At 37.1% G+C, this 19,049-nt stretch overlaps 1 protein-coding gene and 1 pseudogene across 1 annotated transcript; both read right to left on the bottom strand.

The window, feature by feature from the left end:
• Positions 1-1,792: 1,792 nt before the first annotated feature.
• Positions 1,793-2,725, bottom strand: LOC103735088 (olfactory receptor 183). Its single transcript, XM_008834209.2, has one exon. It carries the CDS (start codon positions 2,720-2,722, stop codon positions 1,793-1,795), a length of 930 nt encoding a protein of 309 aa, XP_008832431.1. The 5' UTR covers positions 2,723-2,725.
• A 6,505-nt stretch (positions 2,726-9,230) lies between these two features.
• LOC103735107 lies at positions 9,231-16,925 on the bottom strand (annotated as a pseudogene).
• Positions 16,926-19,049: the final 2,124 nt, after the last annotated feature.

The raw sequence follows: 19,049 nt of genomic DNA, 5'->3' as shown, positions 1-19,049 counted from the left end.
GAAGTCTTCATTGAACCTTTAATTTTACTCTCAAAGCTCCAAGAATCACCATGTCAGGAGTTGCTTGCAGAGATTTCAAGCCTGTCAAAAAGCCTTTCCAGCTTTACTTGGTGGAAGATTTCAAGAGCTTATTAGCCTTACTTTCTGCATGTCTGCTAAACCACATCACAGGCCTGGTCTGGCATCATCATGAAATGTGGCAGGAGACCCTGAACTAGTTTTCCATTGTTTTTCTCCTCTGTTTCATTTTTATCCTGATTCTCATTGTAAATATGGCATAAAGCAGCCAAGAATATTCATGCTGCCACTAAATTTCTTCTCTCCAATAATTTGGTCCATCATTTTTAAATTTTGTTTGTAACAGTCTCAGGGCATAGACAAACCACTCAAATTCTTTTTCTAAGGTGGAGCACAATGGCCTCTAGTTCAGTTTCCAACACAAACTACATTTCCACTGAAAGCTCAGCCATATAACCATTACTATCGAATTTCTATGAGCTTTCTGGAATTTTGAACACTCACTAGAAGTACCAGCTAAGCTCCTCTTACATAACTTGGGGACTTTCTCTAACCTATTCTAAAACCTTTTCAAAACTCCATCCATGAGCCAACTTCAAAATCCTTCTGAAGTACATTTATAAGCAGACTCACAGCAATGATCCCCATCCACTTCTTGGTACAAATTTTCTGCATTGTTCAGCTTTCTGTTACATAAAAACACCTAGGACAAATTAACTTTGAATGAAAAGGATATGTTTGACATCTAAACACAAGCTTCTGTCTATAGTATCAATTCTGTCATTATCGGCAAATTACTGTTTTCAGTATGAGAAATATTAGGCAGGACAGTGAACCCTTCACAGTCATATAAGTGATTGTGCACCCTGAAGCACTCATCAGGATGTGAGTATTGGTGGTGCACTGCACCATAAGTTTGATATACAGAGAATTACTCTACCAAATGCAATTAATTATATACAGTCTAGTTCAAGTGGTCCAGGAAAATATTAGGATATCAGAGGAAGAGGTAGCCCAGTTGTGACTGTTCCAATTTCTCCTATAATGCTTTCTCTTTACTAATTTATAGATGTAGCCTCATGTCAAAACAGCCCTGATAAACTGACTGGGGAAGAGAGGAATTAGGCTGGGTACAGATGTTTCTGAGGTGTAAAATGTCTAGAGGTGGGTGGCTAAAGCACAGCAGTCCCTTTCTGGAATATCAGTAAGATTATGGAGAAATCCTTCCAGGTTTGTGAACATTGAGCACTGATATCTGTTGCTCAATAACTGCCTAGGAAAAACAAATGATCAGATGTTAAAGCATATCAGTTTCATGGGCTGTGATGAATAGTTTGGCCTAAATTAAGACACTTGGAAAGAAAATTACTATAAGACTGATAACCAGAAAATCTTGAGAAAAACTATTGATTAACCTCTCTTAGCAGTGGTTGTGGTATGACTCATGGGCTATACAGTATAAAGTTCTGTCTAAAGGACCATACTCATGTGATTTTGAGAAATAAGATAACTATAATACTTAGTAATACATATGACAACAACATGAAACTGTAAAATGTTTCACTTATTTCTGATTTATTTTGATTTGATAAGAACATTTTATTAAGATCTTCACATATGACTATGAATGACCAATACAAATGGTTACCAATATATTAAATGATTTACATATTAAAATTAAGTTAAATAATCTGCAACAATTACAATTTCAAAATTGCTTAAATATGAAATACTGTGACTTTGACTCAAAAGAAAACAGGTATTAATAGGCAATCTAAACAATTCTTTTTAATATTTTTTTCAGAGAATCTATAACTTGCTTGTTTCTCAAACTGTAGATAATTGGGTTTAACACAGGGATAATGACTGTGTAAAACAGAGAGAGAATCATATCTTGATCATCTGCTTGTGAAGATGCAGGGTGCACATACATAAAGAGAAGTGGGCCATAGTACAAAGACACAGATAAGAGATGGGCTCCACAGGTGGAAAAGGCTTTCCTTATGCCCTTTTCAGACTTCTTCTTTAAAATGGTAAAGAGAACAAATGTATAAGATATAAGAATGGTCATAATGGTGAATACTTGTATTGAACCAGAAAAAATAAAAATTATCAGATAATTTATAGAAGGATCAGTACAGGAAATCTTTAACAACGGTATAACATCACAGTAAAAGTGATATAGTATGTTGGAATTACAGAAGGTTAATCTGAATAAAAAGCTTTCATGAATTACAGCATGAAGAAAGCCACCTATAAAAGATAAAACTAATAGGCGGATACATAGTCTGTTGGTCATAATCACTGGGTAAAGTAAGGGTTTGCAGATAGCTGCATAGCGGTCATAAGCCATTGCTGCCAAAAGAAAACATTCTGCGGTTACACTTATTGCAAAGGAAAAGAATTGTATCATGCATTCAGAAACAGAAATCACCTTTCCCTTGTCTAGAAAGTTGAGCAGCATCTTTGGTGTCACTGTGGATGATAACCAAGTATCCACAAAGGCTAAATTACCAAGGAATAAGTACATGGGGATGTGAAGGTGAGGGTCGTTCAGGATAAGAGTGATCAAACCAAGGTTCCCCACAATGGTGATGAGATATATTAATGAAAACACCAGGAACAGTGGGATTTTCCACTGTGGTTGACGTGTCAGTCCTGTGAGAACAAGCTCTGTCCACAGTGTTGCATTCCCCTTTTCCATGCTCTCACTGAAGTCCCCTGAAATGGAATGTAACACATACAATACTGTAGTCACTAGGGTTTAGGGTGGAAAAATTGAAGAAATCTCTAGCATTGAGGTTATATGATATATTTTTCTTATTGTCTTTGTATCACCACAACAAATCTCTGGAAATAAGAATGTCTAAAAAAGATTAAATATTTTATTTACTTTTATTTTATGTTTATGTGTGTTTTGCCTGAATATATAGCAGTGCAACATGGAGGCCAGAGGAAGGCATCAGATCTCCTGGAACTAGAGATGGTTGTTAGCCTCTATGTAGATTCGAACTGAAGTCAGGTCCTCTGAAAGAGCAGCAAGCACTCTTAACCACTGAGATATCTCTCCAGCCCAATAATTTTTAATTAATTCCCTAAAGTTATGAGTAAGAAGCAACAGATTAAGATAGAATGACAGGGCTTCTAAGCTTGTAGTAAATTTATTGGAAGCCCTGATGTCACTAGAATTTTTTGTTCTGGATATGGATCAGGGCCAAGAGAAGAGTTATTTGACTCCACTGGGTTTTAAACTGAACTATGTGCCATGTGCAGGAATTTGTCCTTTATTCCTTAGAGATAGCCTTCTAATGAAATTGTCAATATGTGTGATAATTTGATTAAAAAACACTTTTAATTAAATATTTTCTTTTGCACAAAAAAGGCTTTAGAGATGGAATATTAGAGCCAGGGACTTTAATTACTGTCCTAAGAGCCCTAAATGAAATTGAACATTTTTGATGGTCCAACATAACTTTATACACAAAATATAAATGATTAAGTACTACTCTAGCAAGAGTCAGGAGTCAAATAAATTGGGAATACATGTCTTAAAATGTTTCTCTGATATGTCAACATAAGTACAATGCTTAGTCTATACATTATAAGACATTTATACTGATAAGAACATGGTTAGATAGGTTCAAAAGAATTGAGGATGTAGCTCACTAAATTTCAGGTACATATTAGGAATCAAAGATTGGGATACAGAAAGAAATCACTTGGTGATTGGATCAGTGGTAATCAAATAAAAAATGGTATCTTCATTGTCAAATTCCTCAAAGCAGCATCCGTTCAACATTAAAATGGAATTCAATTAGGAATCTGTATCTGTTACACACTAAAATAAGAAATGACTTGGTGCAATTAGAGTAGTGGGATGCAGAGTTATGGGTAGCCTACTCATTAGAGTGTAAAAACAAAGAAAAGAGAAAGAGAAGAGACAGTACTGAGAAAGTTATGTCAAGGAGACTATAACATGACAAATTAAATTATTAGGTAGACAAATACGAACCACAGTTTAACTCAAGAATCATTTTTCTAGTCAGAAGCTACCATCCACTCAGGAAGCCCAAATGAGTAGACACTCATTTTCGAATGCTCCCTCTAACAAGAGTGAAGGAGCTTGATCTGAGTTTGCCAAGTCAAACCCATGCTTATAGGGTGACACAAATGAGAGGGTCAAAGAGACTGAGAAAACAACAAAGGCAACCACATCAGGACTCCACTCAAAGCGGGCTGCACCCACACCAGTGGCAGCGTCTGACTGAGATGGGGCATCTCAACTCAACAGCTGTTACTGAAGTATGTTTGGAACATGGTCATGTCTCCTGCTTGGCTGTCTTGCTTCCCTCTGTTTCTGCTCATTTTTTCAATCTCGTTTCTTAAAACTATTTCTGTTTAACTAAATTGTTTTACAACCTAACCCAGAGCACTTGGTTGACAAATTTTTTAAAAATGCAATTCTAGAAAAAAAGATATTGGCAGAGTGATCCTACAAGCAACTGAAAGCTGGAAACCTGAGGGCTGTGGCCAGAAAAAGAATATCCTCAAGAACAGAGTGAACTATGATATCAGAGACTAAAACAAATGCTCCAATATGATGGGAAATTATTGGATATATATCTCTGTGGGAAATCAGAAACTTTCAGTGTCATAAATGACTACATTTTCTTTCACAAAATAGAATTATAACCAGAGTGATTCAGAAAAAAACATCACGGCAGTAAGGGGATTGGAAGAACATATGCTAAATGTGAACAGTAGGAATTTACATCCTGCCTGTGGTCATTGCAATTCATTTTTCCTATAGATCAGTTTAATAAAAGTCATGGAGAAGAAGAGATGAGGGAAAAGGGAACTGATGTGGAGTAGGAGAATTTGAAAGGTAATATGACATGAGTAAAATGAAGACAGGAGGAACAGAGAAGTTAGGCAAAGTACAGAGATATGCGGGTGTGTGCAGAAAAGTCAAAGGGAAAAAGTAGTACCTGACCCAGCCTGACTATGAGGTAAGGCTTTGGATGTTAGGTACAAGTTTCTCTAATCTTAAAGCTCATCAAAAGTTGTCATTAAGCTACTTTGCTCCTTTCTTAAATATGATACAAATAAATCCCTGATTTAGAACATTGTGTTACAAATCACTTTGTTCTTTAATACATCAGCATTCACTGACTGTCCTTTCCATGCTTAACTTTGCTTATCTTCAAGTATTAAGACAATGTAGGAGCTAATTTTATGATAAAAAGCATGGTATTTGTCAAAAGAGTATATTTCAAACACTATGTGTATCCAATGCTAATGAAAAGTGAGAGTAGGGGATGATGGAATGGGAGGTGTCCTGACAAATTAATCATTCACTGTTTACACATGTGCATCAAAATCCTGAGGTAAACTTCATATTTATGCAATAAACCTTTTTATTGCATTACCTTTTATTACCATAATTAAATGAGATTTAACCTAAAATCACTTTTACTCTCAGAACACGTTCCTTCATCAGTTACTTTTGAATATGCAAAGACAGATTCCTGACAGGGGCAATGTAAATATCAGCAATAATTCCTCTGTCTATGATTTTTATTTTGCATTGGATTCCTTTTATGTAAGTCTAAACACTGGATATGTAAAATTGATCAAATTCAAGTTGTGTATGGGTTCTTGATAAGTTAAAAATTCTGGAAAGAGCAGTTGGCTATTTTCCTCTATTTTCTTGACATGTGCTTGTGTGCATGTGTGTGCGTGCATGTATCTTATTTGTATAGAGCTATCACAATATTGTCAGATGTGATAAAAGTACAAAGCTAATATTTAATTACCATTGAAAATTTTAATCAGAAAAGTTGTAATTAAGCTCATCAAAAGTTGTTGAATATGTCCTATGTAAAAATCATGATTTAATTCTATAAATCCGCTTTAAAATTTTTTAAAGTTCTACCTTGCAAATAAAGTCACTATGATTAGAAAAATAAGATAAATATATCACTAGAGCAAACCCACAAACTACACAGCACTGATACTTATCCAGATTTTCAAACAAAAAGAAAACATGTTTTATCACCGCTTTCCATGTTTACTTTGTTCAATGAAATTGCTATAAATTATACAACAATTTACTTTTCATGTGAAGAACTTAGAAAACACATATATCATTTTTATCTTACCCATATATTGAAAGATGTTGTGGATAAGCTTTAAATTATTAGGCTTTATAAAACAGAAAAATTCATATTAGCAGAGGATCAGTGTCAATAAAAATAGCAATCCTTTGTACACTTTTTCATTTTGAAGATTCTATTTCCCAGCTCCAGTAAAATACTGCTTATATAGGCTCAGAGTACAAAAGCCAATCAGTTGTGAGACTGTGTGGTTTCTCCAAAGGTGAATGGAGTGGAAATGTGAAGTTCCCTTGAGAATCAGAGGGCTCCCTACAGGACAAAGTGGAGTTGTTTTACTGAACATTGAGAATGTGGGTGTGTGAAAGTAGTGTAGGTTCCTATAGGCAAGTGGCCCAAGAGGTCAGCATTTGAGGAATTTGAAAGGGTCTGGAAGGCTAGATGAGAGGCTCTCATCTTAGTATGTAAACATGGTGACTACACATTCATATTCCTTGTAAGTGAACATTTTTTAAGAAAAAATAAATACATTTATATACAACATTAAGATTTGGTGCCTAAGAATTGATTATAATTGTTTCTAGATTAAAGAGGTTTTGTATATATAAAAAGTTATCTTCTGCTTGGCACATACCTGGAAAAATAGGAAGAAAATCAAAGATCTGTACTTTGATAAACTGAGTAATAACTCTATCTGCTTATGAAGAATGTTTCTAATAAGAAAGAAATATGTAGAAAAGAGTGCAGATAAGTGAGGAGCACATGACCTCACAGGGAGGCCTGAAGTGCCAGTGTTGCAGACATCTTTCTCATGCCTCTTTCCTCAAGACCAAGAAGGATGAGGTGCACAGACAGCAAAGAGTGAGCAAAGCAAGGAAGATTTAGTAAGAGAAAGAGAATGTTCTCCAAATTGGAGAGGGGATCTGAAAGTGGACTGCTGAGGAAAAGGCTGTATCTAGGGGGCTCAATGGACTTAGAAGGGATTTAATTGACTTGCATGTATGCAAACTATGTGAGAAGCAAGGATCAGTCAAAAGAGAACCACCACATACTAGAAGGGTTCATAATTGGCTCATGGTTCCATGCCTGCCCCCCACTTGATGTTACAGTGAATGTGAGGGGAGGGGAGTCTGATTGTTTCAAAGCCTAGATAACAGGGACAAACAATTTGTACTGTGTAGTTTCTGCGCTCTGCTTCTGGTCACTGGTTTTGGAGAAGTAGAAGTTGGAGGTACCTTCTGCCTTGATCACAAAATAGCTATTATTGAGACCAGGACCTAACTGAAATCCACTGAAGTTTATCTTGTTTCTTTCCAGTCTTTAATTATAAATTTCTACACTGAAAATACAAATTTTTGTAGTTGTTTGAATCTTTGTAAGTTGAACAATATATTTGTGATTATATTTTTGTTTTTATCTGCATTTATTTACTAAATTTATTGTAGTCCAATTTGTACAATCATTTGATATTCACATTTTTTTAATTTTGAAGTTTTCCAATGGATTTTTGTGAATTTTTATATTTTATCATATTTAAGCATCCTTTCCCCTTACTATCCCCCAGATTTCCTGTACTTTATTTTATATATACATACATATGTTAGATCTATGGCCTATCAAGAAGTCAAATTTGTGTCCTAAATCCCCTTCAGTATGGGTCCATCTACTGGATCCTGGCTAACCTAACCAGAGCCACACCCTTAAAGAAGACAGACTCTCTGGTCCCAGCAGGTACTGTTTGAAGTTATTCATTCAAATATTTCAAATCAATGTTAAGAATAGTAATAACTGAATTTAAACACTGGCAAGAGTTTTGAACAGACACTTCACTGTTGGAGTATGTTAGTTTGCTTTGATAAACAGCTTTTTAAGATGGCCTCCTAACCCCAGGGAACCAACCACCCCTCCCTTACAGGGCCAATCACATGATTTACAGGAATACTAGTCCCGATCAGTAAAATGAAACTGTAAACTGAAACCTAAGCTGTCTGCTCATGTATGACCTGACCATTGTACTCTCTCCTGAATGACTTAAGAACCCTATATAAGCTTTCTGTTTCTTCAATAAAGGAGATCAGCATCTCTGTAACCAGACCACCTACCTCCCCTCTAATGAATATTACTTACGACCTCCTCCCGATGCCTGGTGGGCTTGTTCTTTTGGGCTCATTCCTTGTATCCACTTAATTACTCTCAACTGTTCTGCCCCTCATGGTGCCTGGTAGCCCAGCTGACCCCAAGAGTCAACCTTTATTCAGGGGACAAGATGGCCCTTAAGCTTTTGCCATTGGAACATTCATGCCATAAGAGGGCAGCTGCCTTGGTGATTGCTGGCACCACTCTTTTGGGGATCAGTGTTGCTGGCACCCTAGGGTTAGCATTAGGACAAAAATTATAACACCCTTAGTATGGCTATTGATTCAGAATTAAAAGGATTACAAACTGCTATAGAACATCTTGAGAGTTCCCTGTCCTCCCTTGCCAAGTTCACCTTACAAAATAGGAGGGGCCTGGACCTCTTGCTCCTTCAACAGGGAGGATTATGTGTTGCTCTGGGAGAACAGTGTTGTCCCTATGCTAATCATTCTGGTGTCATAAGAGACTCCTTGAGCTTAGTCTGCAAAAGGATCTTAGAGAGAGAACAGACCAGGGTAAAGAACCAAAACTGGTATGAGTCACTATTCCAGTCTTCTCCTTGGCTCACAACACTCCTCTCTGCCTTAACTGGGCCTCTGGCCTTGCTCCTTCTGGCCTTAACCTGTGGTCCAATTACTTTAAGAGCCTTACTTAACTTTATTAGACACTGGCTTGCTGCAATTCAACTTATGATGGCACTGCCTCGCTTCTTACCCCCTACCCCGAGTCATGCCCATACCCAAGTTTAAAAAAGATAAAAATCATGGCCACAGCCATACAACAGGCCTAAAACAACTTGGGTTGTCCTGCTGGTAGCCTTTCTTGGGACTACCTTGTCTCAGACAATGAGGATGTTGATCTTAGGGAGTCCTGGACTGAAAATACATTTGAAGGCTCTGGCTCAGACGAGATGATGCCAACAGACTTGTCCATGCAGGTCTTGTGAGCACACTCCAAGATGTTCTAGCCGTTGCCCCAGATTTCTTCATCCAGTAGACCTCTTCCTTCATATTGCACCAGCCTTGCCACGGCCCCTGTTTGACCCCCAGTTCGGACCTCAGAGTAGCCCATCTTTTAAACAAAAAAGAGGGGATGTTGGAGTATGTTAGTTTGCTTTGATAAACAGCTTTTTAAGATGGCCCCCTAACCCCAGGGAACCAACCACCCCTCCCTCACAGGACCAATCACATGATTTACAGGAATACTAGTCCCAATCAGTAAAATGTACCTGTAAACCGAAATCTAAGCTGTCTGCTCATGTATGACCTGACCATTGTACTCTTTCCTGAATGACTTAAGAACCCTATATAAGCTCGCTGTTTCTTCAATAAAGGAGATCTGCATCTCTGAACCTGGTCTCCTGCGTCTGAATGTGGCTTTGCTGAAACAGCCTCCTCACCAGCCCTGGGGTCCGGGATCAGGCAGAGGGAGTGAGCAGCCACGACCATGAAGGTGGCTGGAATGAATTGCCACACTTCACCAAAACAGATATTAAGATGTCAATTAAGGAAGCTAAGAGCTACTAAAGACCTTAGTATGGGTGAAGCAAGATTAGATGGGACTAAATTCCTCATGTGAAATATAACCTCACCAATAGTGCTACCAACTGGGAACCAAGTAGTCATGCACATGAACTTATTGAGGGGCATTTCACATTCAAACCACAAAACCAAGAAAACCTGTTAACTTTGTGGTTTATATATAAGACAGGGAACTAGAAAAGGAAGTCTTACAGTCACCTTTGGGGATATGACAATGTCTCACTATGCACCACCAACTCACAGTTTTCTCAATCTTTCATTAGCATTGCAGAATGGGGATTATGTTGTTAATACATGAACTTGGAACCACATTTAGAATCTATATTATACTATCCCACTCCTGCTGCTGGCTGTAAAAGGTGTGTGTCCATCTCACAGTACAAAATGCATTTAGTCTTTCTCCAAGAAATATTAAATCTTACATATTTCTCAGAAGTGCAAGTCTAGTTCTTTTTAGAAATTAAAGCCTGTGATTCCATATAAAAAAATCAACAAGCAAGTTATATAATTACAAGACATAGATAGTATCATAGGCTAAACACAAATATTACTAAATGAAAGCTGTAGTGTCATAAAACTCCTACTATGAAAGAAAGACATAGATAAATATAGGACATCAGACCAAAGCCCATGATTTAATGTTTCATGACATAAAGCCCAGTAGTCTCTATGTCAAGAGTGCAGGGAAGGCCATGGCAGGCTGTGTTTTCCTTGGAACTGAGAAGACCTTCACCTATTATTTGATATCTGGAGTGCACATGCTCTCTCTGTCAGATTTTGCATGCTACTTTCACTTTACCTCAAGAAATATTTCATATTTCTGGCATTTTCAAGTTGCTGGGGACTCCATTGTAGTTCTGGTTTTACCCCTCAGGTCCATGAATCGCCCTTTTATGCAACCCTGCAGGGAATTCATTCCTGTCAAAAACTGCCTGGCCTCCATTGTTGCCCCTGTTGGAAGATTCAAAACATTATCAATCTTACATTTTATATGCCTGTAAAACCAGGATCAGATGCTAAAATTCAGGCATCCAACTTAAACAATGGCTACACCAGCCTCTCTGTACTTCACCAGCTGAAATTTTCTTTAGTGAAAAGTCAACCCAAGGGTTCTCCTCTGAAAGGATTCTGCCATAAAATGTCCATGAACCAAATTTGAATTTTTCCACTATAACCTCATGATTGGCTTGCCAATCTCTGATATATTATGAACTGAAAAGTTTTGAGTTTCTTCTTAATCACCCTGGCAATCATGATCAATCTTTTTGGCTATATCTTTTCTAAGTGGTCTTTTTCAGGGATAACTATGCTTTCTGTTTAATGTTCTGTTTCTTTGTGCCCAATTATCAGTGTAAATAAGGTTGAAAGCAATGAAGAACACTTAAACAGGCCCTTGAATGATTTTTTTCCATGAAATTTCTTCTACAAGATAAATAATAAATTCTTAGATCATGGGAAAAAATGCTCCCAAATTATTTTCCATGAATTAACACAAGTAGTCCTAAGGTTATTGTCCAATAGAATCTGTATTTTCAGTTGAAATATTAGACATATGGCTTTTCTTTCTGAATTTATATCACTTTTCTGCACTTTTGAACCTTCATTATAATTTCAAATTAACTTCTTCTTACAGATTTTTGGTTAACTCAACTTTAAAAGATAAGGATTTATTTTTGGCATCTATAGATCAATTACTGTCTTGCCATTGCATAAGCCCTGCCATACTCTACGAGTAAATACTTTCTGAGAATCAGCACTTAGACATTAGCTGCTTCAGTGGTCTCTGGACACTTTATCATGGTCCTTTAAATTGTTATGCAGGCTGAAATTCTCTTAAGAGAGTGACTATTACTGGTGCACCATATCATAAGTTGAGTGTGAAGAATAATTCCCCATCAAATGGAAGAAAATGTATTTGTTTTGTCCTAAATGATCCATGAAGACAGAAAGTTACATGAAGAACTCACCATTCTGTTTCTGTTACATTACATTCTCTTACTTGGCTTACCTGTGTATCTTCCTGTGCAGTTTTCCTGATAAATGGACTGTGAAAGTGGGGAATTAGGCATGTTATAAATAATTATGTATAATATTCAAGTGTCTAGTGGTAGGTACTTGTATCACCAGAACCTATTTTTGAGAAATGAGTAAAGAATAGTGGTGAAAGTGAAACACTTCCAGATGACAGTACCTTAAGCACTGAAATTTGTTGTTCAGTTTCCTTGGAAAGATAACTGATTTGATGTTCAAGCGTATCAGTTTCATGGACATTAATAAATTGGTTGAAAAATAAGAAATGTAGAAAGAACAGGATTTAAAAAACCTTGATCAAAATATTTGAGGAAAATGCAAATCCTTTTACATCACTTAGTGAACACTAAATTTAAATATTTTATGCCCATGTGAATACTCATGACTGCATTACTACAAACCGAAGAGGAAATAATCTAGTCATTAGGAGGACTCACTCTTTAGGACCACTCAGTCTCTTTCTTCTGCACCCCTGTCATCATTCAATGTGCACTAGTTGGAATTCATGGAGCTTAAGCATGGGATTAGTAGCATGAATTCCACTCAGTAAGACAAACCTGTTTTTAAGCACTGTTAAGTACACAATAAGTCATCATCAGAGACCAACATTGAGTCCTATGTATGTCAGCATTTTCTAAGTTGTTACATCAATTACATTCTCCTAATTTCATCACGGAAGGCAAAATATTTTGTTCTTACTGGAATAATTTACATCCTAATGTACCTCCTGGCTTGAAGCTCTGCCTGAGTTATCATGGATGTATTTGCAGAATGCCTCATCCACTGTAATGGCATTATGTAATGGTGTACACATGATTGCTTCTGGAAGTATAATGAGTCTCATAGAAAGCACATTAGCAGCAAGGAGTTCACAGCAGGATCAATATACTTCTTGCTGTGTAAGCTACTCTTCTTGTTGCCATAACAAATAACTCATAGAACAAATTAGAGAAAGATTTATTTATTTGTGATTCAGAGTTTCTGATTTTTTTTCATATTTGCCTGACTCATATACTTGGACATTGTGACAGTAACATGTGGTGACGGCTGTTCACACAGTAGCAGACAAGGAAGAGAACTGGGATGTAGTGCACTCAGCTAGTGTTCTGTGATTGCCCCTTTTAATCTTTTAACCTACAAAGGAGTGAGAACCCAGTGCCTAGTCCCATGCCTCTGGTGGCACAGCTCAGAGCCTGCCATATCAGACCATGCCCTGGCTACCACACGTACATGTGTGGTAGTGTATACACGTACATGTATACACTATAATCTGGACATATCCATGAATTGGATAACCTGATACATAACTGAATAGCCTATCCCATATGTATATAACCTGGTACCTAAAGCAATAGATTAATATTATTGAAGAAGAATATGATCTAATATGATATATCTGTATGATGAATCATCTAGTAGCAATATTTGGGAAGGAAAACAGTATAAGTGGGATAAAAGCTATAAGTAATTGATGTTTTGTGAATACGAAGGTGAGTGATTTTTAGGGTGAAAGTGTCTGTGTTATCAGTAGGAAAATATATATAATTCCAGTAGTGAGAAGGAAGTAGTGATGTAGGCATGCAGATGGATTGTTATATTTAAAAGTTTGGAGAGAGGAAACACAACATTCAAAGATACTTTTCCCTATCACACATGGGCACCAAATTCTCTCACAAACATTTGAATTCAGGTAATTTGCATTAAAACAACTCCTGTGGAAAAGACCTCTCAAGAACTTTGAAATTTTACAGATACTTTCTGTGGTTTTTGTGGATTCACATTTTACATTTTTTAGTTTGCTTATGAAGATTGGAAATATTTTCTACCTACTATGCCACTTTTTTCCTATTTCAGTAAGTCCATCACATTTAATTATTTATATATATATATATTAAATATTATTTTTATTTTATGTGTATGTGTGTATTGCTTGCATGTATGTGAGTATTGTGCAATGATGTGGATGTCTGAAGGGGGCTTAGGATTCCCCTGGAAATGGAATTAAGGATGTTTTTTAGCCTCCATGTGGGTGCTGGGAATCAAAACCCGGGTCCTCTGCAAGAGCAGTCAGTGCTCTTAACTGCTGAGCCATCTCTTCAGCCCCCACATTTAGTTATTTAATCTATCAGCATTCCGAATAATTAAACCTAGAAATTGTTCTCAAAGAAGAAAATCACTTATCTTTTATAATGTATTTTATTGAATTTTTATTAATTTCATAATAGATCTTAATCAAATTTAGACATCCTCCCCCTAGCCTGCCCAACAGATTTCATGCCTTCCATCATATATGTTCAGGTCTATCAAGTCAACTATGTGTATCTAAATGTCCCTTGGTGGGAGTTCATCCACTGGAGCCTGGTCAGCCAATTTAGCATCACTCACTCCCTTAAAGAAGACCAGCTCTCCCTCACCTAGCAGTGATGAGCTGCTAATAGTTCCTTGGCTAAGGTAAGGGACTTCTGGCCATTTTCTTTTTTTTTATTCTGGTTTTTGACTGTAGAGTTTGCCTGGGTCTTGTGTGCACATTACCACTGCTGTAAGTTCATACCAGCAGGTTTCTAGAAGCCTGGGAGACACTGTTTCCATCCTGCCTTTATTCCAAAAGTGCAATGAGCTAAGCACATCTTCATAATGGTTGGCTATGCCTTCAATGATGATTCCCTTCCCATCAGTTCTCTTGAATAATTTCAAATGATTGTTTATTTCTCTTAGACATGTTAACTAAATTACTGCAACGTGATATTAACCATTTCTCATCTATTCTGGTAAGTTTCATTGTAAACTTGACACAACTTAAAGTCCCCTGGGGAAACAAAACTTCAACTGAGGGATTTCCCAGATCATATTGACTGTGGGCATATCTCTAGGACATCACCTTGATTGCTAATTGATATAGGAGGTCCCAGCCTACTATGCATGATTCTATCCTTAGGAAGGTGATCTGGGGATGTATGAAGAAAGCTAGTGATCAAGTCAGAAAGTAGCTTGCACTCCAGCCTTGACTTCCCTCAATGATGAATTTTGATCTGGAAGTCCAAGAGAAAACAAACCCTGCCCCTCCTAAGTTGCTTTTCATTATGGTGTTTTATCACAGCCACAGAAGGAAACTAGAATACCCACCAAAGTGTAATGTAAGAGCTTTTAAGAGCTATCAGTCAGTATAACTAGGATTTTATTCTCCACACATAGACATAAATGAACTGAATATATTATTGTAATTCTTAGCACATGTAAAATGCAACAATGCAATAACATTTGAATACGTATTATGTTTCCCTTGAGTTATGTATTAATTATTTTAGTCCAAGAACACTTTATTGAAAATCTTCATATGTGTTGATGAATAATAGATACAAATGTTTAAATGAGCTATTGTTAGATACTAAAATCTAAGTTCAATCAGCTCTTAGACCAATTAAGTGAAAAATTCTTCAAATACTAACAAAACATGAAAATTTATCTGTACAATTTTGTTGTTGTTTTAATAAAAAGGAAACAGATATTATGAGTTAGACATTTCTTCTTTGCAGTCACTGCCAGCAGCAGCCGTTCCTCTGTTCTCACAGGCACTGCTCCTTCATTCTCACGGGCATCGAGGCTGCTCCTCTGCTTGCCCTGGGTTGAGGCCACTCTTCTGCCTGCCCAGTGCTGAGGCCCTCTTCTGCTCGCCCAGTGCCACCTTCTGTCATTGCTGCTTTTGCCCGGTCCTGGACCCCAGGGCTGGTGAGGAGACTGTGTCAGTGGAGCCACATTCCTACACAGGAGACCAGGTTCAGTGACACAGATCTGGTTTACTGCAGGAAGGAACACACTTATATAGGGGTAGTGGTCCAATCACAGCACAGCAAGTAGGATACCTTATTAGCATAACAGACTTAATGACTTATCACAGAATAGCAAGTAGGATGCCTCATTAGCATAATGGGTTTCAGATTACAGAGCCTGGATTCCTGGAAACCACGTGACCCTGACTGTTGCAATTTGGAATTCCAAGGGTGGTGATTAGGGAGTAGCCAGCTCTAGGCATCAGTCTCATGATCTTCCAATGGGAGCAAAGGTCAAAGGCGTTTCTTGTGGCTCCAGCGGTTGGGCCGTTTCCTCGGGCCTGCTGTATGGCTGTCAATAAGACTTTCACCCTAGGCTCAAGCCTGTCTCCCACACTTCTTAACATTTTTTTCAGAGAATCTATGACTTGCTTATTTCTCAGACTGTATATAATTGGATTTAGTACAGGAATTATGACTTTGTAAAATAGGGAGTCCATCATGTCCTGATCATCTACTTGTGGAGATGCAGGATGCATGTACATGAAAAGAAATGGGCCATAGTATAAGGACACAGATAAGAGATGAGCTCCATAGGTGGAGAAGGTTTTTCTAATGCCCTTTTCAGAATTCTTCTTTAAAATGGTAAAGAGAACAAATGTATAAGAAATAAGAACAGTCATAATGGTAAATACTTCTATAGATCCAGAGAAAATATAAATTATCAGGTAATTTATAGAAGGATCAGTACAAGAAATCTTTAACAGTGGTGTAACATCTCAGTAAAAAATGATGTATTATGTTGGAATTACAGAAGGTTAATCTGAATATAAGGAAAACATGAATTATAGCATGAATAACACCAATTACATTTGATAAAACTATTAATCAGATGCATAGCCTATTAGTCATGATCACTGGGTAAAGTTAAAGGTTTACAGATAGCTGCACAGCAGTCATAACCCATTGCTGCCAAGATAAAGCATTCTGTAGTTGCACCCTTTGTAAGGGCAAAGAATTGTTATGATGCATTCAGAGATAGAGATCACCTTGCCCTGCTCTAAGAGGTTGAGCAGCATCTTTGGTTTCACCATAGATGATAACCAACTATCTATAAAGGCTAAGCTACTAAGGAATAAGTATGTGGGAGTGTGGAGGTGGGAGTCATTCCAAATGAGAGTGATCGGACCAAGGTTCCCCATTACAGTGATGAGATATATTACTGAGAATTACAGGAACAGAGGAACTTTCCAGAGTGGTTGACAGGGAAGACCAGTGAGAACAAACTCTGTCCACAGTGCTGTGGTCTCCTTTTCCATGTCCCCTGAAATGAAATGTAACAAATGTAAAATGGCAGTCATTGTGGTTTATGAAGAGAAAATTGAAGGAGCAGTCTTGAGAAAAATTATATACTTTTTGAGTAGTTTCTGCTAATACTACTCTTACTAATTGAGTTGAACACATGTTTGGGGAGTTTAAATTGTGAGATTTTTCCACTGAATTCAGTGCAGTAATGTGTGGGAAATAAGAGATTAAGAGAAATACATGGTCTTCCAAGCTTCTAAATTCATTGAAAGCAAGAATGTCAATGAAAATTTCATGTCCTGGATATGTATCTGAGCCAAAAAGGAAGCTATTAGAATACCCTGGATAACGAGCCAGACTAAGCACCACATGAAAGCATTTGTACTTTGTTACTTAAAGGATAAGCTTCTAATGAGAATTGAAAAATACAAAATGATTTTACAAAACATTTTAGTTAAATATTTGCTAGTGTAAAAAATGGCTTTAGCAAGGGAATTTTAGAGTCAGGGATCTGGAACAAGACTTGACCATTGTCCTAAGATTCACAAACCAGAATATATTTTCAATACTCAGCCAAACTTTTTATGAAAAATGTAGATTTTGGGGTACTACTTTAGCAATAGAATCAGTAGTCAAGTATGAATTAGAAATATACATCCTGAAATTTCTCCTATGCTAATGTGAACATTCATATATAAACATTTGTACTGATAAGGAGATGAATACACAGGTATAAAATATTCAAGATGCAAGGTCAGCAAGATTCAGTTACACATTAGGAATTAAAGGTGGACAGAGAAGGAGAGATAAATAACTTGGTGCTGGGAGCAGTGGTAATCCAAAAGAAAATGAGAACTCCCTGGTCAAATCCACAGAAGAGCATCCTCTCAACATCCAAGTAAAATGCAGTTAGGACTATGTGGCATGAATCACTAAATTAGCAATGATTTATTGCCATTAGAGTGCTTGGAAGCAAAGTTATGGGTAATCTACTCTTCAGAGAATATGAACAATGAGAAGGAATAAAAGAAATACCAAGGATATTATATTGAGGAGACTAATGTAGACAGATTTCATTAGATACACATTATTTTCTGAATCATGAATTTTTTTCTAGTCAGAGACTGCAACCAACTTAGGAAGACCAAAGGGCTACAAACTCACCTTCTCTTGCCCCTTGTACCCAAAAGGAGAGTGAGGGGACTTGATCTATGCTTCCTGAGTCAAACCCACATATACAAACAAGCTTGAAAGAGGGATAAAAATAGGGACAAAGAGTGCTGAGATTCTGAAAACAAACAAGCATTCACATCAGGCTTCACTAAATGCATGCTGTACCCACACCAACAGCATTGTCCAACTTTCATGTAGCATCTAAAGTTAAAAGCAATAGTAAAAAAAAAATTGAAATATTTTTTGTGACATGATCATTTGTCTGTCTTGCCTCCAGTTTCTGACCATTTTTGAACGGGTTCATGTTAACTATTTCCATTTAACAAATTTATGTTGTATCCTAGCCAAAAGCCCTTGACTGAACAAAAGAAACCAAAGAGATGCCAAGGAAACAATCCTGATCAGAGTAATCCTACAAGCAATTTGGGAACTAGAAATCTGAAAGTTGTGGCCATAAAGAGAAGAAGGATGCTCTAAATAATAGAGTGAAGATTAGTGCCAAATGAGAATGTAAATTCTCTTGGGTATGCAGATTAAGAAAGTTTTAATGGCTTTAATCAAGCAGTTTCTTTCATGTGATAGACTTATGATCAGTATTATTTAAAGTATATCAGAGAAGAAATAACATGTAGGGAACAGTGAGAATTCATATACAGCCTGAGTCAATGTAATTCTTTTTCCTGTATGTCAATTTAATAAAGGTTACAGAGAAGAAAAGGTGACAGAAATAATGTAAACTTAGAAGCTGAAAAGCACTGCAGGGAAGTTGCACATATGAACTTAGAGTAGCTGTGATACCACACACAAGACTTGTGCAAGCTCAAGTCAGACAAAATCCCAGCATGGTGAGAAGAGGATAGCACAATGTCCCATTGCTAGTGGAGGAAATATTGGCAACTGAGAGCTGCTAGGAGAGAGAGAGTCGATTTTCCTTAGGGGTGTGGCCACTAGAAAATCAACCACAA

Source organism: Nannospalax galili, unplaced genomic scaffold (genome assembly GCF_000622305.1).
Source record: "Nannospalax galili isolate Female #2095 unplaced genomic scaffold, S.galili_v1.0 scaffold177, whole genome shotgun sequence".
In the NCBI taxonomy this organism is placed as follows: Eukaryota; Metazoa; Chordata; class Mammalia; order Rodentia; family Spalacidae; genus Nannospalax; species Nannospalax galili.
This window is presented reverse-complemented; position numbering and strand designations above follow the sequence as displayed.